The 27274-nt window shown below is 39.9% G+C and overlaps 5 protein-coding genes across 7 annotated transcripts; 3 read left to right on the forward strand and 2 right to left on the reverse strand.

Moving 5' to 3' along the window:
• Positions 1-473: 473 nt before the first annotated feature.
• LOC128726081 (phospholipid scramblase 2-like) lies at positions 474-11679 on the reverse strand. Of its 2 annotated transcripts, none has more exons than XM_053819869.1 (6): positions 11616-11679; positions 2995-3151; positions 2812-2932; positions 1619-2109; positions 1401-1559; positions 474-1332 (listed from the first exon to the last, which is right to left on the reverse strand). In XM_053819869.1, the coding sequence occupies exons 2-6, from the start codon at positions 3133-3135 to the stop codon at positions 1285-1287; spliced, it is 960 nt and encodes a 319-aa protein (XP_053675844.1). In that variant the 5' UTR covers positions 3136-3151; positions 11616-11679; the 3' UTR covers positions 474-1284. The 2 variants fall into 2 exon arrangements, with proteins under 2 accessions (XP_053675844.1, XP_053675843.1); XM_053819868.1 differs by having other exon boundaries at positions 11501-11673.
• Positions 4735-5543, forward strand: LOC128726083 (farnesol dehydrogenase-like). Its single transcript, XM_053819871.1, has 2 exons — positions 4735-5301; positions 5373-5543. The coding sequence occupies exons 1-2, from the start codon at positions 4735-4737 to the stop codon at positions 5541-5543; spliced, it is 738 nt and encodes a 245-aa protein (XP_053675846.1).
• On the forward strand, positions 5962-6855 carry LOC128725081 (farnesol dehydrogenase-like). The gene is made up of 2 exons (XM_053818800.1): positions 5962-6528; positions 6682-6855. Exons 1-2 carry the CDS (start codon positions 5962-5964, stop codon positions 6853-6855), a joined length of 741 nt encoding a protein of 246 aa, XP_053674775.1.
• LOC128726082 (farnesol dehydrogenase-like) lies at positions 7149-8525 on the forward strand. Its single transcript, XM_053819870.1, has 2 exons — positions 7149-7715; positions 8317-8525. Exons 1-2 carry the CDS (start codon positions 7149-7151, stop codon positions 8488-8490), a joined length of 741 nt encoding a protein of 246 aa, XP_053675845.1. The 3' UTR covers positions 8491-8525.
• A 2714-nt stretch (positions 11680-14393) lies between the features above and the next one.
• Positions 14394-22156, reverse strand: LOC128727412 (phospholipid scramblase 1-like). 2 transcript variants are annotated; one of them, XM_053821322.1, is made up of 6 exons: positions 22086-22156; positions 20139-20348; positions 18550-18700; positions 15983-16473; positions 15713-15871; positions 14394-15643 (listed from the first exon to the last, which is right to left on the reverse strand). In XM_053821322.1, exons 2-6 carry the CDS (start codon positions 20268-20270, stop codon positions 15584-15586), a joined length of 993 nt encoding a protein of 330 aa, XP_053677297.1. In that variant the 5' UTR covers positions 20271-20348; positions 22086-22156; the 3' UTR covers positions 14394-15583. The 2 variants fall into 2 exon arrangements, with proteins under 2 accessions (XP_053677297.1, XP_053677298.1); XM_053821323.1 differs by lacking the exons at positions 20139-20348; positions 22086-22156 and adding an exon at positions 19219-19297.
• Positions 22157-27274: the final 5118 nt, after the last annotated feature.

Genomic DNA, 27274 nt, shown 5'->3' on the forward strand with positions numbered 1-27274 from the left:
AGTTCCCACGCAGCAAAGAATCGATTTCGAAACATTTCAATGCTCACATGCTATCAAATATTATATGAATATGTACAAAAATTTATAATTTACACGATCGTCTGAATATATTCAACTAACAATTTCATTCAGTTTACCAATATGGTATATAAAATTTTATTATTAATAAAAGTCAATTTATGTAATAAACAACCAACAGAACACAATTCAAACACCTCTTCAGCACAAAAAATCAAAAGACTTACAACAACTCGATAACATGAAAAAAAATGAAAAACAACACAACTGAAAAAATAGCAACGAAATTAAAAATTGTACTTCATAAGCATTGCGTTCGTACAAACCTTATTACTTACCATTTATTTCAAACTCCGCAATACAACATTACAAGCATGGAAAGAACACAAGGTATGGCGAACACCAGTGAAACATACAATTTTAAAGTTTTCTTATATGACACCTTTTTTGCTTTGCTTTTAGGCTTTATTAAATACCGAAATTCATTTTATTGGCAGTAATTTCCTTATTGGCACAGTTAAGCGAATTATAATGAGTTATTCTTTTCTCGTTATAGCTTTGTTGGTGTAGTTCGGACTATTTGAAGATATCCCTTTAAAGTATACTCATAAAAAAGTACATGAAATTTTCAGCGAGATTCATTTTGAAACAATGATATGAGCTTAACCAATAAAACGTGATAAAACCCGATAGTAACAGGTGTGAGTATTCGGGATTCTTATCGTAGACAAAATTAAAGTAGAATCTGCCATCATCATAAACTCTATCATTGATTTTTGAAATCCTAAGCGACTGATCGAACATCGATTAAATGTGACATAGCACAAACGTAAACTAGCTGTAATTTTGATGGCATTTTATGCGCAATTCTTTTCACAAACGAAACTAACGGACTAATTTTGACTGGATAGCCCTATGACAGTGAGAGTAGTGGTAAGTAGCTCTCTGACGTGTTAAGTATTTTGTATTCCTGAGAACTTTTTGCCTAGGGATTGTAATTTTCAGTCACTTTTCTTACGATGTATAGAAAGCACGTTATTTCTTGAGTTGTAAATGCAATTAATACCAGTTTGAGGTATTCCGCGGCTTAGTTCCCTGTGATTCACGAAGGCCACATTGGGACAAATAAAATATGCATCTGTTTAAATTCTTTCGTGATTTTTAAATTGTCATTTGTTTAAATTCTCGCGTGATATAAAGGTTCACCTTAGTTTCTTCTTTTTGTCTTGCTACAGGACAATACAGACGTTAACAGATACTGTACGACTAGCGTCTTAGTTTCTTCTTGTCATTTCGCTCAAAATACATGTAATCCTGCAAAAAAACGGAAATTTTTTTGTTAACATACAACATAGAACGTCGAGGAAAACTGCTGCACTTACAATCAAAAACAGCGCCCCCAGCATGGTGGCCTTTACTCTGACGTCCAAATCCATTGGGAAGTTGATTCCAAAATTGTCCGCATCGGTGAAGTGCTCTTGCACGAAGCCGCCCCACTGTTTCGTCACTTTGCCAACTTCGGTGCCGTCCTTAGCGAACACCTGTGGAACAAACCTATTTGAAATCCTGCGCGATCCGTATTTGAGTAGAATTAACTCACAGCAAACTTCACATCACCGCAAGGTGAACACTGACAGATAGGGCCCCGGATTGTCAGTACCGTGTCGTTGTTACGATCCCTGATATCGAACACCGGACGGCAGAGACTCCACTTTTGCACGACGGTTCCGATGACGTTGCCAGGTGGGGCTGAAACCTCCAGCTTCTGAAGACAGCACGGAAAGCAACATGACGTGCAGCGCAGATCACGGTGCAGGTGGAGCACCTCGTTCTGGTAATTATCCATTATCTTGATGTCGAATGGGCGATCAGAGCCGCAGCATAGTCGCGTGCAGAACGACGTATCCTCAACCGCCCAGTACACGTTCTGACCAAATGTGTTCTTCACGGTGTACTTGTTTGCCATTTCGAAACCGGTGAACGCCTCTAGAAGCTCCACCTGCTGGTGCACCAGCAGCTGATCAACTGCCGTCAGGTATTCCAAGCCAGGCGGACAGTTGGGAATGCCCTGCGGTATAGGCATCCAGGAAGCTGTCAGGTAGAAACATTAAATTGAGGCAAATACATAAATTAGTATGTTTCAAACCCAAGCTAATCGTTTAGCACTCAGCCACCTGCGCTCTTTCTCCGAGAGCAAACGCTCAAATTCCTGTCCTTTCTTAGTAATGCCACAGAATACTTCAGCAGGCTGCTTTTGCAAGCTTGATCGTTTTCCAAGCCGTACGTTTTGCACAAATCGCCTACAATTCGCAAGCTTCTTCCCCAAAACATGCCAGACGACGGCCACGACTCGCCGGGTTTGGTATTTCTTTCGTTTCTCCTTCTTCTCGGAACGCCCTCCATCGGTGGATTCATTACTCACACAGAGCTGATCGACCGATGCGCAGCTCGTGAAATATTCCTGAACGTTTTTCCGCGATCCCTGCACCATACTGAGTGGGCCAGCGCTGTCGGTGTACTGATGCGAATCGGCCATTATGACTTTATAGGCGATGGATCATTCAATTGAACCACGATTCTGATACACACCCAGCCGAGACACACGTACATCTTATCTACTCGCGTACGAGCGAGAATATGGAGTGTGGAGCCTTTAACGTTATCAGTTGGCTTTCAGCAGCCACCTTTTCTTGATAGAGACTTTGTCTCCATGTTAGCACGAGAAGTTTCACAATCGTATCAATATCATCTCAAAAGACTATGAAAGGTGGAGAAACAAAAAAAATTTCTTACCAACTTGCTGCTGACCGAGCACGGGTTGCATCGGAATGCCTGGTTGAGTCATGACCGGTTGACCCATTCCATTCACTAGCGGCACTGGCATGTACCCTGGTGGCGGTGGAGGTCCCGCAGGCTAGCAAAAATTAGTGAAAAGAGTAAATAATGCGTTTTGTAGACGCGTGTCGCATGACTTACCGTTTGAACTGGAGGATAAACTGGCGCTGCTGGTTGTAACAGCGGATTCGACGCATCCTGGCCAATCGATGGATACATCGGATTGGTGGAAGGCTGTTGCTGTTGCTCTTCAAGCGGCACCTTTTCTGAATTAGTCGCCATCTCTGACCTGAAAACCCTATTGATAGGGGTAAGGGAAAATGATATAAAAGCCTTTGCGTTGACGTAGTCTTGAAAAAATTTCAATATAACTCTATAAAATGGCCGGTGCTCTTAACAAGCAAAAGCTCGCCATCATTAGTTCATTTGCCAACGAGTACACATGGTTGGTCATGTACCGTGACCTTCACCTTGGTTCCCTCGTTGCGCAGGTCGTTTCACAAGGTTTCCGTTATCGTCGTCACAGCGTATTTGGACGCACCGTAAACGTTGAGATTGGGAAAGTCGACGTACTTATGTTATGTACTTATGTCTAAGGATGCTGTTGATATTGACTATATGGTCAGAGACCTGACGGCGCCTCATTGATTGGAACATTTTACGACTACAAAGGACCAGCCCCATTATGTTCGTGTTAACTACAGTGCGCAGATCCTGCGTGTTGCCAGGATTAAGCAGTGACGCCGTCAACTTTGACAAAGTCATCACGTCCTCACCACCGAACTGACGATCTACAAAACCGAACGCAGCCATAATTGACTCCTCGCTCGTCACGTCACATTAGTACGCGTGCACTCGAGAGCCAGCTTCCGGTGGGTGGTCTTAACGCAGCTTTTCCACATGGTCTACGCGAGTTAAAAAATCAACCATCTTCATTCCGATCCGAGCAAGAACTCCTTAAATGACGGCTCCGATGCCGGAGCTGGCCCCTGTCACAACCGCCACTATCCATGAGTCTTTTGGCATTTAACGCGCACAGGAGAGCTAATTATAATGAATTTTTTCATGTAAAACAGTGAAGTTTATAACATACAAGCGTCCTTAAGTAATTTCTATTCATATTTGGAGTATACTAAGTTAATTGTAGATCAGATGTATACTTTGAAATGAATTTTTTGTTTTAAATTTTGATACTACCACGCGCCACGAGATGCTCCTGAATATGGTATGTTTGTGATAAATGTAGTCCTTGAACCATAAATCTGGACGTTTGCTCTATATGTCATAAATAAAACATATGACGAGAAAAATTATATCTGGAAAAAATGCTGTTTCAGTTTAATTTCAATTTGGAATTTTAAGTTAAAAAGAATACAAGGTTCTATTCATGAAACCGAGCACTCTGTTACTGTCATAATTCAAATAAAAAATATGTTAATGTTTGTATATCGTTATCCATTATCGATAAAAAAACTAGATTGTAACGTTTATTTTTTTAGCAATGCTGACATTTCAAAACAATACTGGGAACAACATCACATAATATTCATATCACATTCACGCTCAGCAGGTCTTGTTATTAAACATAGCGCTCTTCAATCACTACTAGGCACATTTTTCTGCTTGAAAAAATATCCTTCGCTGAATCGGCAATAGAGCTTATCCGATTCATTCAGAGGTCACTGCATAGTATGCCAAGTGCAGTAACCGTTAGCAAAGTTGGTGGAAGGGATGTGATGGTTAAAGATTTATAACCAAGCCGGGGTCCATGTCTGCTCACACATATGGTATACGCTGCACTGCATTAGCACGTAGTTAATATCAAATCAACGAATTCCTTTGTTACTGTATAATCCCAAACAGTTTTTTAACATCTAAAACATGGATCGCTGGGTAGGAAAGGTAGCAGTTGTGACAGGTGCCAGTTCGGGTATCGGTGCTGCAACGACTAAAGCTCTCGCCACAGCCGGCATGGTAACAGTCGGACTAGCGCGACGTCTTGATCGAATTGTTGCCCTGAGGAGAGACGTTCCTGCAGAAGCCGCAAATCGTCTACACGCCATCAGGTGCGACGTCACCATAGAGGAAGATATTCGGGCCGCTTTTCATGAGATTGAAAAGCGCTTCGGTGGAGTCGATGTTCACATCAACAGCGCAGGTATTCTGCGACGAAGCGTTCGTTTGTTGGATGCCAACAACACGCAAGCTCTTCGAGATGTGGTCAATACCAACCTATTGGGCATGGTTCTCTGCAGCCGGGAGGCGTATCTTTCGATGAAAAAGCGATCAGTCGATGGTCATATCGTGCTTACAAACAGTATCGTAGGACATATGGTACCGCCACTGAATACGTTAAACATATACACCGCGACCAAACACGGTATTACAGCCGTAGTGGAAACTTTGCGACACGAACTACGGCTTGAGGGTTCTAGAATCAAAGTAACTGTAAGAATGTCGACTTAATTCTATCTGCTGAATGTATGTTTTATAACCACGTTTTTTTCTAATATTTGTAGAGCATCAGTCCTGGAGAAACCAACACCGAGATGAATCCAAAAAGTGAAGCTCCCAACAATCCCATGCTAGAGCCAGAAAATATCGCAGACGCCATTCTGTACGCCATTGGAACACCTCCCGGAATGCAAATTCAGGAAATTATCGTAAAGCCGGTCGGGGAAGCGGTCTGAGCGACGGATTAATACAATCAGTCAATGTAACGAACAGTTTCGAGACATATTCATCAATCGTCAGTTCCATTTACTTCATAACATTCTTGCACCAATTTCTGAATTATATTGAAAATATATTGGCACTTATACTGGATATATACGTACCGGAATGGAAACAATAATGCCTAAGAAAATGAAAAAAGTATAACCTACGCTGAACGTTATCGCATTGTTTCTAATTGATGGATACGGTTATTTAAATTGTTTACGGTTATTTAAATAATACTTTGTTACGGTTATTTGAATAATACTTTGTTGAGTACTAAGCACACCTGAAAATCCATAAATCCTAGTTCTACGCCAGTCATTTGCAGTTCGTGGAAGTGAATATTACATTATCCTTGAATATTGCACAATACCATAAGCTTAGCGTATCATGGAGCGTTGGATAGGAAGATTAGCATTAGTGACAGGAGCCAGCTCGGGAATCGGAGCTGCAACCGCGAAAGCTCTTACCAAAGCGGGCATGATCACTGTCGGACTAGTTCGTCGTACCGAACGGATTTACCAGTTGAAGCAAGAGCTCCCGAATGATGTCGCCAATCGTTTGCACGCCATGCAGTGCGACGTCACCAAAGAGGAAGATATTTTATTCTCCTTCCGTCAAATCGAGGATCGGTTTGGAAGTCCCTATGTGCTGATCAACTGCGCTGGCTTTTCAAGGAACGCCATTCGCCTGTTACAGCCCAACAACACGCAAGTCTTACGGGATGTGATCGATACAAATCTGTTGGGGCTGGCACTATGCAGCCGCGAGGCGTACCTATCCATGAAGAAGCGCTCGATAGATGGTCACATTGTGCACATCAATAGCATCGCTGGACACAAGGTTCCCCCGTTCAATACGGTCAACATTTATCCTGCAAGCAAGTACGGTGTTACCGCGCTTACTGAAACGATGCGCCATGAGATGCGTTTAGATGATTCCAAAGTCAAAGTAACGGTAAGAACTTGTATCTTCTTCGTAAATAGCTCAACAACCAGTTTACGGTTAAGGCCTGCCTTGTACGATTGTGAAACCGAATTAAAAACACTAATAACTCACTGTAAACTATTATTACTTAATCACGTTATAGCATTTACTTTTACTTCACAGAGCATTAGTCCCGGGCTTGTTAGAACGGAAATGACCCCCGAGGAAGCTCTCAATTGCAAGTTACCTATGCTCGAGCCGGAAGACATTGTAGAAGGAATCATTTTCGTTTTAGGAACACGACCCGAAGTTCAAGTGCATGAGATGATTATTAAACCTTTGGGTGAAAAGTGTTGAAGAAAAACGTCGAACGAGTTTTCGATATGAAAGGAATAAATAAATATTTGTTATGAATAACCAAACACCTACACAAGAAAATTATTGCTTAACATGTATAATGGTACCAATATACAAAGATGCCCGTATTCTTATTGGTTTCATGTACATAAACCTTAGCCCTTATCTTTAGGGAAGCAACGTGATAAAGCTTCTACGGAAAAAAGGGCATTGATGATGGTGTACCACATTAGTAGCCAAACCATCATTAAGTAAAGAGCTTGTTTCGTAGACACGTGTTTCTAAAAAACAATATGGACCGTTGGGCAGGTAAAGTGGCGGTTGTTACTGGTGCCAGCTCGGGAATCGGTGCGGCAACTGTGATAGCCCTTGCCAAGGCCGGTATGGTCACCATCGGCTTGGCGCGACGACTCGAACGAATCGACGAGTTGAAGCAAAAACTTCCAACTGAAGTCGCCAAACGTCTGCACGGCATGCGGTGCGACGTCACCAAAGAGGAGGACATCTTGGCCACTTTTAGCGCGATCGAAGATCGCTTTGGTGGTGTCGACGTGCTGATCAACAATGCAGGTATTGCCAGAAGCACCGTTGGTGTGCTGCAGGCCAATAACACGCAAGCCCTCCGCGATGTGATCGACACCAACCTGTTAGGATTGATGCTGTGCAGCCGGGAGGCATATCAGTCGATGAAGAAGCGTTCTGTCGACGGACACATTGTGCATATCAATAGCATCCTGGGGCATAAAGTACTGCCAATGGGTACCCTCAATGTCTACCCGGCCACCAAATTCGGTGTAACCGCGCTGACAGAAGTTATGCGTAATGAATTACGTATGGCAGGCACAAAAATCAAAGTCACGGTGAGTAGTTAAGTGAAGGTGACGTCCATGAAAACTTCTCTGTTATCGTAATCGATGGCTAAGATATATGGAAGCTTTGCTACTATGCGTAAGTCTGTATATGTTCCATTCCTTTAGTTCAAATTACTTTGATAAACTTTTAAACGGAAGTAGCTACTTCAATAGTTCATGGTTTTTTGTTTACTGAAAATCACTAAAAAGAAAAATCGTAGAAGATAAATCTTCTGTAAAAAAATTATGCATACCCATCGTTCGTTTGCATTATTGATTGTCGCATCTACACTGGAACTAATCGCGCTTTCGTTACATGAAACCAGAACCATTGCGAAGAATACGCAAAATACTTCTCGCATTGAGATGGAACAACAAAAGTTGTGAACAACAAAAAACATGATATACAATTGTAGCGTAAGATGCTATTCACAAAAAGATTTTGAATGGATTAAAAAAAATGTCTGCCGTTTGGTGTCATATCCGTTAGGTTCCTGTCAGCGTACGCAGCGATTTTTTCGGTCAAACCAACGTGCGTGTGATTTCGCCAATTCGGTGCATAATCTCCTTCTTCTCTATTGAATTTTGTTTAATTTTCATTTCTTTTTAGAGCGTCAGCCCAGGTCTAGTGCGGACAGAGATCCTACCCAGCAGTACCGCGTTGGGGGATATGCCTATCCTCGAGCCGGAAGACATTGCGGACGCGATTCTGTACGCGCTCGGAACCCCACAGAGGGTGCAGATCCACGAATTGACTATAAAACCGGTTGGCGAGGAGATGTAAGTCATTGAGATTTGCCAAATACATGAACAATACAAATAAAGAAGCAAAAAGAACGATGAGGATGATTAAAAGCAAAAATACAAAATAAAAAACTCACTTACACAAAGGTAAAAAACCGGTATTGAGGATATGATGATCGAGCGCTGTTTTTTGTGCATGGCCGGCTCAAAATGGGTACAACATTTTGAGAAACGTTGCGTTGCATTGGATTAAAGCGTTAGATGCAGTTTTATTCCATATTAATACCAAACCCGTTAAAGCTATCAACTGAGAGTGGGTTGCGTCAGCTCATGCTGCATATAATCGATGAAATGATTTTTTTGTGGGTCTAGGTGCTAGATTAGATAAACATGCTCAAAGCTTTATCAAGAATTCTCATACTGGAATTAATCCTTGGACGGAAAAGGTGGCTATCGAAGCTGGAAGTAGCTCTGGAATCGGTACAGGTGTGGCTGCCTACGTTGGCATAACTGACATGCTCGTGATGGGCTCTGGCCCTTCAACTCGAAAGGAGTAGTAGTTTGTTCTCACATGGAACAACATGATGTGCAGCGTCTAGGAGTTCTAGTCGATCCAGAGCCGCCAGATCACAGACAAGTCGTACACATAAACAGAAGCTTAGGTCCCATGTTTTCAGCACTCGGCAGTTTCAACATTTACGTTGTAATCAAGTACCCTGTAACTGCCCTCACGTAGCCGTTATGACAAGAACTGCGGGAAGCCAACAGTGACGAAACAGTGAGACGAAAATCAAAAAGCACGATGCTGAATAATTTCTTAACAAAATTTTTTGCGTCGTTCTCTCTCTTTCTCACTCTCTCAACAAAGCAACAGCCGCGGTATTGCGAGGACGGATGCCGGTCAGAGTGATATGCTGTACGCATGTTCGTGGTAAAACTAGTTTAAAAAGAATGGTGCAACTGTATCATCATCATCAAGCCGTTAGTAAAAATGGCAAATTATATTTCATGATATTTATAATGTTATTTATGTACCCGATACAGTTTTAAAGATTATTATCACAATCATTTCAAAATTTCATTGAACTAATTGAAAATGGTTAGTTTTATACACAGTCTGTTACAAATATGGGGGAGCACGATAGCAGAAACGTTAGCGTACGGCACAAACACACGATAGTATCGGGATCGAATCTCCTCTGAGCTCCCCGCCGTGTGCCGTGACTATCCAGCTTACGAGTAATTAAAAAAGTCATGAAAGCTTTGGCTAAGCATAGTAAGGTAGGCCCATGTTATCACGCCGTGCTCAATTGTGAGCGAGCCAGCAAAACGAAGAAGAAAACAAATATGCACGAAACGTGGGACTGAGTAAATGATGAGTATGTTTATTAGTGTCTCCAGTCAACAGGGTTGTGCAGAGAACCCAACCTACATCATCACTAAAAAGTAGTTTTGAACATCACTTGTTATGTCATAATAAAGCGGATCTGGTTTTAAAAAAGCCGTCCAAATATTAAGTAAATTATATACTCTACTGAATGTTTCCGTGTCGTTCGAAACCAATATACCACCACTGTCTGTGATCATGGCTTTTGTCCACATGCCATTTGTTCGTTATTCGAAACTAGCAGCGTCCCGTCGACGACATATGTAGAACATTTGATTTAGGTAAGCAAAAGTTAGATTTAACACACCAGTTTTCCAGTTGTGACTATGAGAAAAGTGTAAAGCGAATACTCTTATCCAATTTCGAATGGTGTAGAGCTTCTCAGTAATGGTAAGTTATTTTAGAACTGTCTCAGTTATGACTCGTTCACTACATGTTAAATCAGCATTCTACTCGGTATTCTACAGTATTCTATTGTGTGTGGGTATGAATGTGATGTGTGCATCTGGCATTAATTTAATTTCTTAACCTCTACCTCGACTAGCGGCAATAAAGATAACACACGCTCAGAGCGTACCCAACCAAATGGCACGAAATGTTTGTGAAAGAAAAGCGTAGCAAATAGTAACAACAAAACCAAACGGATTTTTTCATTCGTGCACTCTAAATTATGGGCAACACATTTTTACTTTCGTTTCGCTTCTGCTACCCCGTTTCTCTCCTACTCCATGAACCTTCTACATTCTTTCTGATCGATGAGTGGGGTGTATGTTTGTATGCTTCGCGAAGGCCACCACTCTTTTAATTGAGTAGAAACGCATTCCTGCTGAAGAAACCCATCCCCTAAAATGTTCTGTGATAATTCTACTACAACGGAATCCACCGATAATAGAGCAAGCTCAAAAGAGCACTACTTACATTGAAACCAGTGGCAGTTTCACCATACAGCCTATCTACAGTTTTCCACGGCGTACTTCGACACCACAAATTTCGATTCGTGTTAGCCCGAAACACAATTTTTCTCCAAGCGCAAGGGCTTGGCCAGCAATATCACATATGATATGCAAGCGGGTGGCAACAAATAGGTTGAGGTAAAGCTTTTTTTATAGTTAGCGAATGAGACAAAAATGGTTTCTTTTCATTAATCATCGTTCTGCGTTCGCTTATCTTGGAAAGGGTATGGCACAAAAAACCGATCGACTAGCATAACTCAACTCATGATCCGTGTGTCGTTGAATAGGCGGCATTTTTGAAAATGATACAAATCCAAAATTGGAAAAATCTTGCGCAAATGGTTCACGTATGGTCTGGATCGATGTTAATTTTCATACTGTAGCAAAATACACAGGAATTTGTTGTTGCAAGTAATAATTCAACTTAAGGGTATTAATTCTTGGGACATTCTGCCTAGGATACAAAAATGATATTTTAGAATAAACATAACCCTATAGCTTCACTAGCATAAGCAGGACTGTCGATGTATGGTGCAATACTACCCTGTACCCTGATGTTGACGCAAATTTGCATTTCAAAATTCTCTTAAACTACCATTTTCCATATTACAATCGTTGTTGCATGGCTTAATCTCCGCAGGATTGTTGAAAATCAAGAGAAGCTTTTATGAATTTCAAACTTCTCTAAAGCGCTTGCTGCCACGACTTACCTGACGCTATCAAGAGTGCTAGTTTCTGCCAGCAGTGCCTATGATGTTTTTACTTGCGCACTGGGGTACACTGAATGTCACTTACTCGGAAGAGGCTCACTAAATGTATACTCACAAAAATTGAAACGTTGATGCAAAGGGCCCGAACGATCGCAACGTAGTAGCAGCAGAAACGACAGCAAGTTGTCTCAAAAATTTGCAAACTGCTCTTGCGTCTTAGCGCCTCCGGAGCAACGAAAGCGGAATGAAAACTCGCCGGCTTGTCGCGACACCGACCCGGCGTCTCCTTCAAATTATGGGCTTACGGGGAAGAGAAGAATAATGCGGGGCGTCCGGCAAGAACAATAAAACAAACGCCGAAATCGCGCCAGTCGCGGTGTAACCACTACCAACACAGACTATGCGTGGATGGACCAACTGGGGCCGGGCAGCATAAATATCATCCCCAACATGCTTCAACAGCTCAGACGCGTATGCTGAATTTTTAACTAGCGTTTAGTTACTGTGCTCTTCCTGTTGCTGTTAGTATTAATGAAACATAAATATCAATTTTACTTTGCGATAGTGAGGTTGACTTGTAGTGTTTATTTTTAATCAATTCACACAATTGAAGATAACATGATATCTTGCTAAGACAGCATCTCGTAAAATCCATTCTACATAGTCCTTGTTGTATTTTATATGTTCAAATAACACGCATAGGAACATACTGTTGCTTTACATATGAAGCATTATTAAATTCGAGAAATAAAAAAATTAAAATGTAATAATGTTGCTATAACAATACCATAACCGTTCGGATACACCGAAGGGTTCAACGCAGTCTGAACAGAAATCAAGTTAACGAAACAGGAGTAAGCGTATAGGTTCCTTCTATCCGGCCTGGCGATTGTATCATCGCGCGTTTCGGCAACGATTTCATTTTGCCCCCAACATTTCGTCTCTCCACAGCATGCAAAAATATATGTAAAAAACGAGCATTCGAAGATGTATGTTAGTGGTGCGTTGAGGTGACGAGGAGATGGAAGATACTGGGTACTATGGGGGGGTTTACCATAACCAGCATCAGCTAGCAGACCCGTTGTAGCACTCCTTCTTTATGACTCCCGTCCCTTGGCCCGCTCAGATACAGATTTTCGCAACGTCTGAGGTTACATTCGCGAATGTCAAGACAACGACGTGGTCTAACCGTACTTACCACCAGCAGCACTGCTTCACGGGAGAAGAAAATGAAATTACTCGTAGCATGTTACAAGCAAAATCCGTCGGAAACTCGTCTCATGCGTCCACGCAGGATGTTTGAAGACGTTCTTAAGTGCAGCTAGATACTTTTATTCTCAAATTCTCAGTGTACATTTCAAACACAATCTTTCGGTTCGAATTCCAACATTACCGCCAGCTGGATTCAATCGATTGGCAATTTTTTCTCGCCACGATTCACGCCCTGCAACATCCCGCGGACGATGGCGAACGTGATTCGGTACTCTACAAGATGGAAATTTTTGCTCAGCGATTCTAATTTCCTACGTTCATTTCTCACAAAGATGAGAACTATCATATGCTGGAGTTCATGCTGCGTTACTTTTACAACCCGATACAAACAAGGAATCTCGCGGGGGAAAATTCGCTTCAAAATATTATCATTGATGGGACTGTAAGCAAGGAAAAATAGGGCGGGTTGGGGACGAGAGGAGAATCATCTAACATCGCTAGTCGATTTTAGAGTTTTGCACCCGATGAAGTTAGCTGCAAGAATTGCCAACTGCGTTTACGTAAACGGACTGGGTCTCCTATACGGGCAGGAAACCTATCTTTTGTTGAAATCAAAGCAACGAAACGAGCCTTTAAAAAGAAGAAACTAAAACAAACGTTTAAAGAACAATACCAAATAAAACGAAAGTTATAAGTTGTGTTTGCGTGGCGTCGGACACTCCAACTTGCTAAAATCAGGACGGATAACGTGAACAACCCGGACGACTTTTTCATAGAAGGTAGATGAGAAGCGGCATTAAATATTTGGTTCAATGTTTTGGGAGCTAGGTTTGAGATTCCATAACGCTTAACGTTTTGGAGCCATCAGTGTGCGAACGATACGCTTCTTTGCAACGATTTCTTTTCATAACCCCTGCTAGCACTAAACGCACGCGCACGGGTACGACGGGACACAGAAACGAAAACGTACTTTCACCTTATGCCCAACACGTTGCGAGAGTCCCAAGCATGGAAGTATTGAGCTCCGTTCAAGCATAAACTGAATTGTTGCATTACTCCCTCGATCATGCAACCAGTTTGATATCGCCAACCTAATTAAAATGATAGCTCGTAAGCCTATTATCCATTGTTTTTGTCAACACAGAAATCGATAAGGTACGTTCGCCGTTATGATTGTAAAATTCAATCACACTCGAAAACCCCACATAAAACGTACCCGTACTCAAAACAAAAAACGAAGTTTTTTAATGTACTAGCTGCTTTACGTTCAAATGAATAGGCAATGAAAAACAACAGACAAGCAAGACTCGCACACTCTGCTGAACATGTATAAATGCAGGAGTAACAAAAAAGGAATGCATAAGCAAACTGCTTGTCTATCCCTCTCTTTAAAAAAAGAGTAACCAAATGCCATTGTCTCTGCGAAGGTGTGCTCGTTAAAAGAATGGCACTCTATTGAGGCATCCTTATTGTATCGACCATATCTATTCGCCGCATGTTACAACCTGTGGAATAATCGCTTTGGAATGGAAAGCTTAAATGAATAATAAACACCTTAATAATTTAAGATAATTCGATTAATCAAATTCTAATTATACTGTAACGATTGAAAGAAACGCAGTAATATTGGTGTAAAAATAATAAGGATCGTAAAACAGCGGTGCTTCGTTTATATGTGATAAATTGTTTTATTTTTCAACATTCACATAAATATGGTCTGGGTAAATTTAGCATTAACTTTTGATCAGCTGAATTTGTTTTTCACCGATGAAGCGTTGATTCACACATCTGTATGACCGTCGGTTTGCATTCTTTTCGTAATGATGTGGAATAATATTTTGGCGTTTTAATGAAACAGAGAAAGATTCGCAAATGGACGCAATGAGGTTCAGAAAACCCCATCGCTGAAGGGTTACTATTTAGTTACAGCTTCAACAGGTCTATGCTTTTGCGTTTGCAGTAGCGACCGTTTTTGCTTTAATCTTTCATATCACGGACCAAATTGTTCGGAAACATTTGCACAGGCGACATAGAGGATCTTATCAAAGATCAAATACCTAACAATCATAGCGCTGTTACCACATAGAAATGTAGGCATATTTAATTGCATATGAAGAAATTAAGCATATTTAATCGCATATAAAGAAATTGAAAGTGGTTTCAAATGAAAGGCAGAAAGTATGTATTCTTGCCAATTGTTGCCTATTGTATAGCATCATTGTCAACCTAAACCAAGTAGGTTTGGATAAGAGGCTCGCTCTTTTGCAGCATGTACTGTAAATTATACGGTATGCCAAATGCAACATTCTGTAAGATTATTCTTAATATTTAGAATAAATGTGTGAACCTGTTGAGATAATGCTAATCGTTACTGTGACAGATGGAAGATTTCGCTTTTGCGTGTGCTATTGTGCGTATTGCGTATGTTGTTATGTTTTTAAGGTTTACATTGTTTTCCTGATTTTTTGATTAGATATACTACATTCCTGTTGGTGTAAAAAGCCAAAGTTGTAAATTACAAATCCTTCTTTTGGTTCTAAGATAGATTTGCTACATTTTTATACTGCTTGATTACACCATGACACGAGACCGAATTTTGTTGTGCGTACAATGCCGTTATGGTGTACTCTTTTAAGTATCTTATCCTGTGATCCACGCAGAAAAATCACAGGACTGCTTTTCTGGGTGGTTTGATCTAATAGCATTCGGTAACACTGGCGTAACAACTTTGGAAGGATTGCAATGGTTTGGTATGGTTCGAAGCACAAAGTATAAATCAATGAACACCTCGAATAACGAGATTATTTTAAAACAAATGGTAACAAAAATAGACGAACACCACGCTTTGGAGCGACGTTATTTTGTGACCTTTTAAAACATTCCCGGCCTATCCTGCTCCTTATTGCCCGACTTTTCGAAGAACATGTAGTCCTAGAAAAATAAAATGAAATATTTACACTCAGATGTTGTTTACAATTCAAAAGGTGACCAGTTACTTACAATTAAGAACAGTGCTCCTAACAGAGTTGCTTTTACCCTAACGTCCAAATCCATTGGGAAGTTGATTCCGAAATGATCTGCATCGGTGAACAGCTCACGACCCAACCCAGACCATTGTTTGCTGATTTTACCTACTTGAGTGCCATTGGTAGCTAACACCTAAAATGAGAAGCGTTTGATAGTTTACCTCAAAATACAATCATGTTATACAAAAAATACAAATTATGTTTTCCCGTGCATTGATGATTTCACCTCGTTACATCCTTTTACCTCAAACTCTACGTCTCCGCAGATGCTGAACGTGCAAAAAGGGCCGGATATCTTCAGTACCGTTTCCCCGTTCTGATCCTTGATGCTGAACTGGGGCGTGAGAATAGACCAGTTCTGCTCGACATAACCAATCACGTTACCGGGCGGTGCTGTGACTTCCATCGTCTGCAAGCAGCATGGGAACCAGCAGGAACTGCATCGCAGTGGCCGGTTAAAATGCAGTACCTCATTTTGAAACGTGTCGAGGATCTTCATGTCAAACGCACGGGCCGCTCCGCAGCACATGCGGTTGCAGCAACCGGTATCTTCCATCGCCCAGTACACTTTCTGACCGAGCGTATTTTTGATCGTGTACTTATTGGCCGTCTCGAAGCCGGTGAATGCTTCCAGCAGCTCCACCTTCTGGTGTACTAGCAACTGGTCAATGGCAGTAAGGTATTCCAAGCCGGGAGGACAATTCGGTATCCCTTGCGGAATAGGCATCCAGCCACCTGCCATAGAAAGAAATAAAAAGAGAGATTGACAGAAAAGACACAGATGAGAGAAAACTATTGGTAATGAAACACCAATTCGTGATAGCCTTAGTCGTAAATTATTGGGAGTTTCATTATGCATTACTTTCCATAATGTTATTGATAATTACGAATATTTTGTTTTATAAAGTATGTCTAAAGATCTCAGACATTATACTCAAGAAAAGTTTGATACATCTTTATACTTAGTACCACTACACTTCATAACACTAAAACACAGCACATAAGTAATATGAAGGGCATCTAGGGGAGACGTGACCAGTTTTATAAACCGTAGGACCAAAATCTGGAGCTCGTTTGCAAACATGCCGTGTCTGAGCGATAAGATAAAACTGAACCAGTGATCTTTTCTCATTTGCTACCAACCTTCGCTCCTCATCTGTCACCAGATGATCGTAGCCCTTTGCTTTGGCAGACCTACGAACGCCCGGAATGAGACGTAGCATTCGACGGATCGATGCTATGCCCTGCCGGATATGTAGCTGTCGACCGACATAAAAAAATTTCTTATCGAGAGACCGGAACATAAACCGAGTACGATGATCTGCTTGACACTCTCTACAAGTACTATAACTTGCATCACACTCAGAAAAACATTCTGCAACACTCACGATCGAACCGAACTCCTCAATTATCGGTCGCCGTACAAATGCCTTTTCCGCGTCGATTCGCACTAGTTTTTTAAACATTTTGCATAAATTCAACACTGATGGACGATTTTGTTATTACTTCTCTGCAAAAGTACAACCACTTCTCTAACTACAATCGATGCGTCTGTTCCTTCGACATGGGTAGTAAGTTTGACCAGTGAAACCACTTCTCGGCTCAATGCAATTGGATTTAATTTAACCTTATCATCTCTTATTAGTCCCTAGTGTAATCTCGACACTGTTCTTGTCTACGGAGCTGAATATAATATTGACTGTCCGTGGGATACGCTTCAGCCCTACAGTCATTAACCGGACCGCATCCGTGCGTTCTCTTGTACGATGGATTCTGACTCTCTGAAACCAGTTCCGTGAAAGATTCCATATTTATTATACTAGGGGCGATAAGAAGTGCCTGAACAATGAGAAGTAAAGCGCGTATGTGTTGATATCAAAAATTAAATAAGGTTACCGCTTGTTACCACAGTACATGTTACCGAAACGAATCCAATAACATGCCGTGACCAGGGGATTGCCCGGCTGGAAGAAGTCCGCTGAGAATAGAAAAAATGCTGCATCTGACTATTGCATCACTGTGATCCAGTTGACTGGCTAATCAGCGATGCGACCAATGGTCTTTCATGCTAGAATGCCTGACAGATAGTCCAATTCCACCGTCATCCGGCGACATATAATGCCTCTTAGTATCACACAAAAGGTTATTTCAACGACTAAGGGGTGCTAATGCACTGTGGCTGAAGCGAAGGGTTGTTGAACTAAATATTGATTGTCCAGCTTATCGATAGGTTAACCGTTGATGTATTCAAACATTAATCTTAGGTACCCTGGTCTTTTCTCGGTCCGAGTGAAATGACCTGTAGTTCACGTCCCATTCGTCGCAGAACAGGCGTAACAAAATGTTAAAGTATGAATTGCACTTCCATACCTTGAATTTTACCCTTACAGTTAAAGTGTAAAGCCAGACAAAGTAGGTTGAAAATTACATTCCAAGTTATCTCCAATGGAATAGATTAAGTTAAAAGCTACCGTTTTATGATTAACTCTCAGTGGCTAAGGCAATCGCACCTACATCAACACACGCACTTTTATCTGAAAAAATGGCTTATATATATATATATATATATATATATATATATATATATATATATATATATATATATATATATATATATATATATATATATATATATATATATATTTATATATATATCTATATATATATATATATATATATATATATATATATATATATATATATATATATATATATATATAATTATACATATATCGTTTGTTAAGCGAGCGATTTAATACGGTTTTTGATTTACCCTTCATTCATCAATCGTCCTAAACTCATACTGTTTACCTGGGATCGGTTGAGCCATCATCGGTGGTGGATAGCCAGGCATTCCAGGTTGAACGACAACAGGCTGATAACCGCCGCCATAAGGCTGATTCGGAGCGTATATTTGTGATTGCTGTCCATATTCTGACCCTGGCGGATGATATGGCGATCCCTAAAAGTAAATCCAAATAGTAATATAATTTCCTGCTGAAGACACTATTTTCTGCATTTTGGGGGTTTATAAAAGTGACCAGTTTTGAAGAAAAATTATGATAAAACAAACTGAGTTGATAACAAGTTTTATTTTGGTCGCGTTGTTCGAATGTTCTGCAACTCATAAAGTAAACATCGAAAGCACCGAATGCGGCTTTCTACAGATAATTTATTAAAATTATGAACGATATCCTTTTTCCTAACACCAAATGCAATTGTAGCTATATTATATTTGTTTTAATGAGAAGTTTAGATATTACCAAATACAGAAATGATTTGAAATATTTTTTAAAAGGCGTTTAAATGGCGAAACATGAATATTCCGGTAAGTAATATTACTAGTATATTAAATGAAATGCAACAACTAGATCCATCATGATAAAGATCGACGTTTATATTTGTCGTTTGTGTTTTGATGTCGTCTATTAATCGTTGCGAATTATTAAGCTTAGAGTTGTCGTCCCCACTGGAACTCACCTCGTATTTATTATACTCCATGACAGAGAGGATAACTAGCAAGATATCAGAATCACTATTCCTGGTTTCCTACTTTTTTGACTTGTTTCTCGGACAAATAAAAGATCTTAAATATCGAACCGTTCGATGCGCTACGGCAAACGCTACTGAAGAACTTCTACCATAATAGCATCGAAACAGCGAATGTTTCCCATACAACTCATAACAGGACAGTAAGTGTTATCGTGAATTGGTCAGCCAGTGCCACATACAAACAATTTATAATGATAATCGTCAACACACTCGGGCGCACCAGTGGGTGAGGTAACGAATTAGTAATACGAGTGACTATGTTAGATTCACATCACACGAAACGATGTAGATTTCATTGTGGATGAATCATCAGGCATTAAGTGTTTGCCATATCACTGATACAACTATGTAACGAGTATTTCTACAATCAGAAATTTAGAAAACAAAGTTACTATTACAAATAAATGTAATATTAAAATCGAGCCATAGCGCAATCTCAGTTACGCAAACAGCAATCAATAATGATAGCAACTTATCTTACAAACAACTTCGAAACAGATAAGCGTTTTAAGCTTAGCAATAATCTTGAAACTCCTACTCCTGAATGTGCTTCATTCATTAAGAAAAAGATTCGAGCACCGAAGGACTAATAAAGATTGAACCTTTTCCATGCTACTTCCACTTTCCTTTACGGGCCATGACTCAGTGACTCAAACAAGCCTGAAAGAATCCAAGTACCATAATCGAGTGCAAAATCTTATGCTGATTGCAAATTAAGTGCAATATAGACCTACGATTTAAAAAAAACACTTAGAGGACCAATGAGACAATGAAAACCCTTTCAAGAAAGGAACGCAGTAACAGTGTAACGCAGAACGCAGTAACATTTGAACCGTTGTTTCACTTACCGTTCCAGAAGGTGGATATGGTGCCGGAGGGAACCCTCCTGTCGGTGTTGGATATCCTACACCTTGATCTGTATATCCTTGGTACTGTGGGGCGTACGGCGCATACGGAGCCTGCGGCTGTTGCTGCATCATGGAATTAACTATAGCCCCCGAATACACTGTATTGTGCACCAATAACTGAATTCAAGCACTCGTTCGTACAGTCTTAAGCTGCTAAGAAAAATCCATCCAAAAAGATAGTACGGTAAAAATTGGCTAGGTGATGGAGATAAAACCGAAGTCTGAGTTTATGAGAGGATGATAAACAGCAGATAACCAAGAATGATGATAAGGAATTTATCTTATCAGGCTGGGCGCAAAAGAGTGCTTTAATAAACTGAAAAAGCATTCGGTAAAGCTATACTATCTAATTTGACGTTAACACATAGGGTTGTGCAGAGAAGAATATAACTTATGCAAACTAAAAAATTAAATTACAAAAATGTCAATTGAAAATTATCAGCCAAAAACGAGTGACAAGAGAGTTTTGAAAATTAAAATTTGCTAGTTACACGTTGCTAAGTGAAATCATTTTAAGAACAGGTCAGCATTTTCTCCACACCTACTCTGCGAGAGCATGCCTTAAAACCGAACCGTTGCCTTCTGTTTGCCAGGAAATCATAAACCGAACTCTGCCCATAAAATCTCCATCCCTCTGCGAGCTGATGGACGAATTTCGGTATCGATCGGAAGTCACTCCCTGTTCTCGGTGGTAAGAGAAAAGAGGTCCGCTTATAGCATCTGTGGGCATTGAGCGAACACATTAACTACGAACCCATCGTGTAGCTGAGCGAAAGTGAACATAATCGCACCGTTGCGACTGTTGCCGCCAGTTTGGCGCGTCAGTCTTACGTCATCTGACTCCCGCCATAGGCAAGGAGGACACGGCGTTTGCGTGTTACGCTCCGGGGTGCTCGCTATCGGTGTTGCGGCTTGGTGGGATCCGCCACGGATACGAACACACGACCCAAACCAAGGGCACTGGTGTTGCCTCGAACACTGGTGCGTTTGCGTTTAGTTTATTTTTCATTCCCCCAAATACGCCGAGGGTGCATGCGTATACATATGTTGCTGTGTGTGTCTCCATCCGTCAGGGGTTAGTTCCACTTAGAATTGACCTTCGACACGCGACGGCCTAGCACATGATGTAGGGCGCTAGGAGTTCGGAGGGCCATTCACTTTCGTTAAGCTAGTTAAAACGCATAGTTTGAAGGCAATCTGTAGAACAGACGTGAAGAGATACATGGCACAGCAAAATACTCTGCCACTATGAGAGGGAGTCAGTACACTTTGCTATATTGGAAGCATTACTCTGCCATAGGTGGACTTTCTTGCTATTTTGAAATCCTCTGGCACGGAAAGTATCACTTACGTCCAAATAGAAAAGGCAACCCTATGATCTTCCAAGCGATTAGAAACCAATCGGAACCTACAAAGTCCTACCTGTTGCATTCGGTGATGCAGAACTGCTTAGAAACCCGAAACAATACATGTTACACGCACTTGATGTAAAAACATAATCAGGAAGGCTGACTACTGTCCAAGTGTCTAAGAGGGAGAAAGTAGGTTGTAGTCGATAAGGAATTCCGCCAAAGCGGTTCAAGAATATCGAATGTGGGCTGGCTCGCAATACGCCTACCAGTTGAGCGCACAATTGGTTTGTGCATCAGTGACTGAAAGTATTTGCATTAATGTCATGTAGAGCGAATCATTTCACTATATGCCGCTCATGTTTCGGATGTAGACGACGGGTTGCTACAAATTCGCCAAAACGTGAGATGGGTATTAAGTGAATATTTGTTTGTGCTTGGAAATGTGCACTTGCAGATTTAACACATTTCTTGGAAGCTATCGCCTTTGCAAGCTATCTCTTGTTATAGGAACAGCATTTCGATTAGCGTGACTCACCGTTCAAATAACATTGACACATTTCCGGAAATTGCCAGTTCTGCGAAATCTAAATAATTTAAACAAATTTTAAAATCAAACTATGATTGCTTGGAAAGAATGGCAGTCGCTTTATGCATAGCACACATGCGGAACGATTTGATGTGTATTTTAATTTAATACTACTATTGCCGTGAGACAGAATAGTGTTAATGGGTTTCGGCGCTCAGGACATTGAGGGAGAAAGTGAATTTATTTATTAGTCAGAAAAAAAGAGACGTATATCCGTCGAATGTACGCAGTATTTTTAGCACCTGTAGAGAGGGTCTATAGCTCTATTTCTGGATTACAGAATGTAAATCTCGAAAGGGAAGACGTTTGATAAATAATATGGCCTGGCTTACATTCACCTAAATTACAATATAACTTCTCGGATGTAAAAGATGAAATTGCAAGAAATCCAGTAAACAATAAACTGCCAACGAGGCCAAATTTTAGCGATACACTATGTTAATGTTTGGTAGGAAATCGTAAAACAAACAATAAACATCGAACAGTAACCATAAATTCCACGCTACGGAACAACAATTCTATGCACAGTTTCTCCAACTTTATAATCGCACTTGATTGCTGCTTTGCGTCAATATATCAAAATGCACCGTTCATTTCAACCACTTAATTAAACCAATCACTTTCAGCTAAGCCAATTGAATGCCAAATATAAGTAAACATTGGACCTAGAGGGTTTGAAGTAAAACAAAATAAGCGCACATGACAGTTCGCCGATCGTAAACCGAACCGGCATGTGTCTGTGCTGAGTTCATTTTAGTCGCCCGTTTACTTCCTGCATTCGAACGCCAAAGCATCTATCTCCTAAGAAACCCCCATACAATTGTTGCTCGAAGTTGACGGTTGTATCCAGGGTATTTCACTGAAAGGCATATGACTCCAGATAATCGAGCCTATAAAGAAGTGATCAATCTTTGAATATATTGGAAGTAACTCTTTGGAGTATTCAAATATAGAAAGCTATATACCATTTCACAAAGAAGAAGAAAAAAGGCAGTTTTGGATACGACGCGTTGCGATACACCATTTGAGACTGAGGAAGTCCGGTTCTGATAATTTATGAATAACTAGTAGTTCTAATAAATTTAATACAATCAAACAAAATCGAATTCAATCCCCTGCTAGATATTCGGATAGCTTTTTAAAGTCGGATGCATATTGTGTTGTTTCGGACTTTCATTTTTACGGGTCTATTTTCTAATTCAAACAGAACAATAAGCAAAGCAGACAACCATCGCACGTTAGAAGGTAAATATTGGCAAATTTTTATTTCATGCTTCGCCAGCACGCCGATAGATTTGAAAGTGCAAATCCAGGGTCAAGAATATCATCACTCACTTATTACTGACTAACATCACTAAAGCAAACGCGTATAAGAAAACTTAGGGCATGAACTCGGCTATGAATTTCAATGATGTACTGTGATCGGAATAAGAAGCACGGAATCAGGATAATCGAAGTGACCGCCGTTTCACAACTTCACGCTTACAAGGGATGATGTGAAATGAGAAGTTGTTCAACCAAACCAACCAAAATCAAACCTAATCTCGCTAACTTGTAGAGAGTCTCGATACAACCTTACAAGCTATGCAACTTAAAGCTAAAATAAAAAAATTACATAGCAATTAAAGCCTTTTGCAGCCGTACAAGCATTTCTAAAAAAAATTACAGTACGTAGTGATCGAATGATTGAATATAAGCAAGCTAAGCGTACGAGTAACGAAAATCACTGGTAAACACGTGGGAAGAATTTTATGGTTTTCCATCAATGCTTATGCAAAAAGATCTGAACTGAGCAGGACAACGTCGTAAAGTATTATTTGCACAACTTATTAACACAATAATGCATGGCAAATTAATTTGCAAGATGTTATGCGCTAATATACAATCGAAAAAAATAAATAAATATACACACAATATTTTGTATGCTCTTCATAAAATTTTCCAAAAGATATAGATTGTATATTAAGAAAAAAAACTAACGATAATTGAATTGAACAGAATACTTTGTCCTCTTTTAGCGTCTTTACCTAGCGCTGTTCAGGAAATAGCTATGTCACCCCATTGTAGATTTACATATCCTACAATAATCTGTTATACAACAATCTAGGAGTAAGTTATAGAGTAACCAGCCAAAATATTAACAAGCTTATTTGAACGATAAGTTGCGCATGCCATACGCAAGAAATTTCGAACCAAACATGCAATCGGCAACATTATTTGCAAAGTTTTCGTAGGCCATAGTATTCGGTCATTTGCTTATGGCGTGGACAATTCTATCAAAATGTTTTGTTTGTGCGTTACCGACGCGATATTTACGTGTTCATGAAACGCGGGAGGATCGAAGAGTAGAATGTCTTCTTGAACTAAGATTGTTCTCGTATGGAACTCAATTTATATATGGTTTAACTAAGGAAATTTCATTTTTTTGCGTAGGAAAACCTTCTTTTTAAAAATTTGCTTAATTTGATACATTGTTACCATTGATAAAAATTATCTTATTACTGAGCAAATTGAATTGATAACGTCAAAATTACATATAACTTCCATTCTGACGTGTGTACCGTACCTCTTGTTAAGTCATAATCACAAGATATAACTTAACATTGTTTACAGGTAAATTAGTAACAAATAGTGTTCATTTTCCAACGTCACGCTGATCATTGTTTGAAGAGCCATGTCCTTATAGATGATATTTAAATATAATATTGCTCAAACAATATAGATCTTTGATACGGTTGTTGAAGTCTCATGTCAAGAAAAAAAAAAGTTAAAACTCTCACTCCTCAAAAGAATGCCACATAGGCGTAAATGTCGGTAGCCTAGGGTTAATACTCAGAGACTTGTTCTAATCAAACCACACGTCAACTTATAACCGTCATCGTCATACTTCGAAACACATTAGTTGCCGAAAAGTAACACAGGAAGTTGGGTATACCATACAATCTAATATTAAATGAAAAGGCAGCTACAATACTTGTCATGTGCAATGTCCTTTAAAACCATATTCCAGTTGCAGTTTGGTATTCGAACAATTGAATCCTATCTCGTTAGTAGTTCCCCTAGAGACATTGGTACGCATCTTTCGGGTAAGCAACAATTTCAGCCGGCTTTCTCTAGCTTCTTGTTCAATGCTCGTGTTCTGGTGGATCAAGTATTCGTCTACCATGTCTGCTTTGCTGCACAGTCATCCCAATATATCTTACAACCAATTCCTTCTCCATTCGCAAGCACATGCATCCACAAACATACACACGCATACACCGAAACAGCATTACAGGGCGGGCTCGTCAACGTTCGTTGCAGTCGTAGTTTTATTTTCAATCGCTCATCGTGTATTTCAGAATTGTGGATGAGACTTAGATGAGGATGGAAAGTGTTCCCTACTTGTGTTCTTCCGTCATGTTAATGTATCTTTAACGTCAAGCCGACATCTTCTGACGTATTGCTTTTTGAGAGGATATTGAAATCATTTGTTGCCTCTTATCTCTTGTCAGATTCTACCATTTTTTTCTTCTAGTACAAGTCGACTATAATTACTACTGTTACATGAATCTTCCGGAACCTCATGTCATTACTCCTGGTTGGTTCCGGTATGTTACATTCGTTGTGCGACTTTTGGCTCAGATCATATGCTCATCAATTAAGGACTTGTGTATTGCTAGTTAGTTTCAATCCTTCACATTCTGTCTTACTTTTTCACAGAACAACGTTAGCCCGCAGTATTGCAATAGCGTGCAGAGGCGAGCAATGAGGAAGAACATGATGAATATATAAAGTACTTGATGATGATGGTGGAGTAAGGGTTTATTTATTGTAGCGAAATCTCTCTCTTTTTCTTTTTTATCATTTCAAGTCTGTCGTTTTGCGATTCGTGCCGTTCTGAGGGTCCAGGTGTCCAGAGGTCCTTTGGTGTCCAGAGGCGTCCGTATGTACTCGGATGGTCCAGGAGACCGACAGAGGAATATAGACAAAACAGAAAGATCCTACGTCCTTGATCGCGTGCCGTCCAGTAGATATAAAGTGAGAGGGATAGTTTGTGTAGCGGTGCTTTAGTAATAACAGTAGTATAGTAGCGAGAAGGATCAAGAGAGCATCGTCACGTTTGTTGGTTTCTTGTTTTCTTTTCTATAGTGTACTGGTGGTCCGATTGTCAGCTTGCCGTGTCCCAATCCAACATGTCATTTGGTGATTTCTCTTGTATGGAGGATACGCAAAACGTGAACTCACGTGCCAGGAGTAGCGAGGTAACACACGCAGCAGTTCTGATCGTGTTCGGACATTCTTCGTGCTCGTTTTGATAGGTTTCAGTTCGAGTACTAGGTAGGTAGAGAGTGTACAACTTCTGAATGGTACGAATTGTTCATGTAGGTAATCAGTTATAGTACGTTATAGTAGTAGTAGTAGTATGTAAGTAGAGCTACGATAGCGGTAACATTATCGTAATCTCATTTCGTTCTTTTTTATCTCTGTACCGAGGTTTTGTTCAATTGCGTTTCTTGCGTTAAAAATAGTGTGTAATTTCTGTGGAAAATAAATTAGTTAACTATGTTAAGCAAGTCAGTAAGTAATATAATTTTGAATGTGAGATTAAGATAAAAATGGATCAGATGTTACGCAGTTGCACTTAAAGTTATATATATATATATATATATATATATATATATATATATATATATATATATATATATATATATATATATATATATATATATATATATATATATATATATATATATATATATATATATTTATATATAAATCGTAAATAACCAAATTAATTTTTTTTAAATATCAAACAGTTCACTACAGGGTGCTTCATAAACGGCTATCGTATTTAGAGCTATCAAAATGTAGGTAAAGGCAGATCAAACGATTGTTTGACCGTCGCTGAATTGTTGTTCGCTTCCACAGAAAGATATATCACAGCATGAGTAAGATAAGTCAATAATACATGACTCTAAAATGGTTCTAACTTGAAGGAAACTGTTAAACCGTTTTTTTGTAGTATTAATGTTTAAAACCCACATAATTGGTTAGCATACATTTGAATGCAAATGGACGATTAGTAATTACAGGAGCTGATATATTTACCTGAGAACTAAACAAATCATCCACAATTCTTTCTCATCTTTGTCTTT

Source organism: Anopheles nili, chromosome 3, assembly GCF_943737925.1.
Source record: "Anopheles nili chromosome 3, idAnoNiliSN_F5_01, whole genome shotgun sequence".
NCBI classification, from domain to species: Eukaryota; Metazoa; Arthropoda; class Insecta; order Diptera; family Culicidae; genus Anopheles; species Anopheles nili.